Source organism: Buceros rhinoceros, unplaced genomic scaffold (assembly GCF_000710305.1).
Source record: "Buceros rhinoceros silvestris isolate BGI_N320 unplaced genomic scaffold, ASM71030v1 scaffold21597, whole genome shotgun sequence".
Taxonomy (NCBI): Eukaryota; Metazoa; Chordata; class Aves; order Bucerotiformes; family Bucerotidae; genus Buceros; species Buceros rhinoceros.
The window spans coordinates 3,506-4,603 of NW_010420708.1; the positions used below are offsets into that span (position 1 = coordinate 3,506).

Genomic DNA, 1,098 nt, shown 5'->3' on the forward strand with positions numbered 1-1,098 from the left:
CAGAGCAGCCTGCGCCTTACCCAGGCTGTCAGTCCTCGGCACTGATGGTCTCCAGCCACTCACCTTCCGGTTTTCTTACAGCAAACCCAGGGCATGACTTGCACCCCAGACTAACCCACCCTTGTTTTCTCTGCAGGTACTGGAAGAACAAGCACTTGTCCCCGAAGCGGCTGAGCACAGGTATTCTCATGTACACCCTCGCGTCTGCCATATGTGAAGAGATCCACCTGTACGGATTCTGGCCCTTTGGGTTCGACCCCAACACGAGGGAGGACCTCCCGTACCACTACTATGATAAGAAGGGAACAAAGTTCACCACCAAGTGGCAGGAGTCCCACCAGCTGCCTGCAGAGTTCCAGCTGCTCTACAGGATGCACGGTGAAGGACTGGCCAAACTCACCTTGTCCCATTGTGCCTAAGAACCGAATTCTTGAAGTGCCAAATGATTGTCTAAAAAGTGCCCAAAACCCAATTAAACATTCTTCAGATAAAATTCTAAAAAAAGAAAAACAACCACCCTAGAATATTTTCCGTAGTAGAAAGATGCTTTTTAGTCGCCCTTGTCACTGCTCGTCAAAGGGTTTCAGCACATTTAGTGGGGCAGAAGCATTCCTCAAATTCCGTGGACGCTATTCGTGCAGCAGCCAAGCTGAAATATTTTGCATTTATAGCTATGCCATGAGTATGGTTTAAGGTATTTTCACATTTTAGCATTCCACTAAATGCCCCAAATCTCTTAATTTTATGTTCCTTGCCGCTTAGAACTAGAAACGCTGGTTTTAAAAGGTTTTGCTTCTTTTGTACTTGTTGCTGTCAGTAGCTCAGCGTACGTATATTGCCGTGACCGTCCGGGAAAGCCGCTCGGAATCCCAGGTCGTTGTCGCCTGCAAGTTCTTCAGTGTGGTTCCTGATTACCACCGCTTGCATATTTTCATATTTACTGAATTTTACATTTTTTAAAGAATAACGTGGAGAAGAAGGTCACAACATGGCTTGTCCCTCAGCTAGGCTTTTATATCGCTCTCAGAGTACTTTAGCAGTTTAATGCCGCTTGGGCCAGCTCCTGGTCCAAATCAGATGGGCTGAGACATGCTCGCT

The 1,098-nt window shown here is 47.0% G+C and overlaps 1 protein-coding gene across 1 annotated transcript in view; it reads left to right on the forward strand.

Moving 5' to 3' along the window:
* Positions 1-466, forward strand: part of ST8SIA3 (ST8 alpha-N-acetyl-neuraminide alpha-2,8-sialyltransferase 3) — a gene marked incomplete at its 5' end in the record, with an annotated part of 1,646 nt that extends 1,180 nt beyond the window's left edge. Inside the window, one exon of the mRNA XM_010139406.1 lies at positions 137-466. Coding sequence (XP_010137708.1) covers positions 137-419 — 283 coding nt within the window. The remainder of the gene's footprint in view (positions 1-136) is intronic.
* Between the last annotated feature and the right edge of the window lie 632 nt (positions 467-1,098).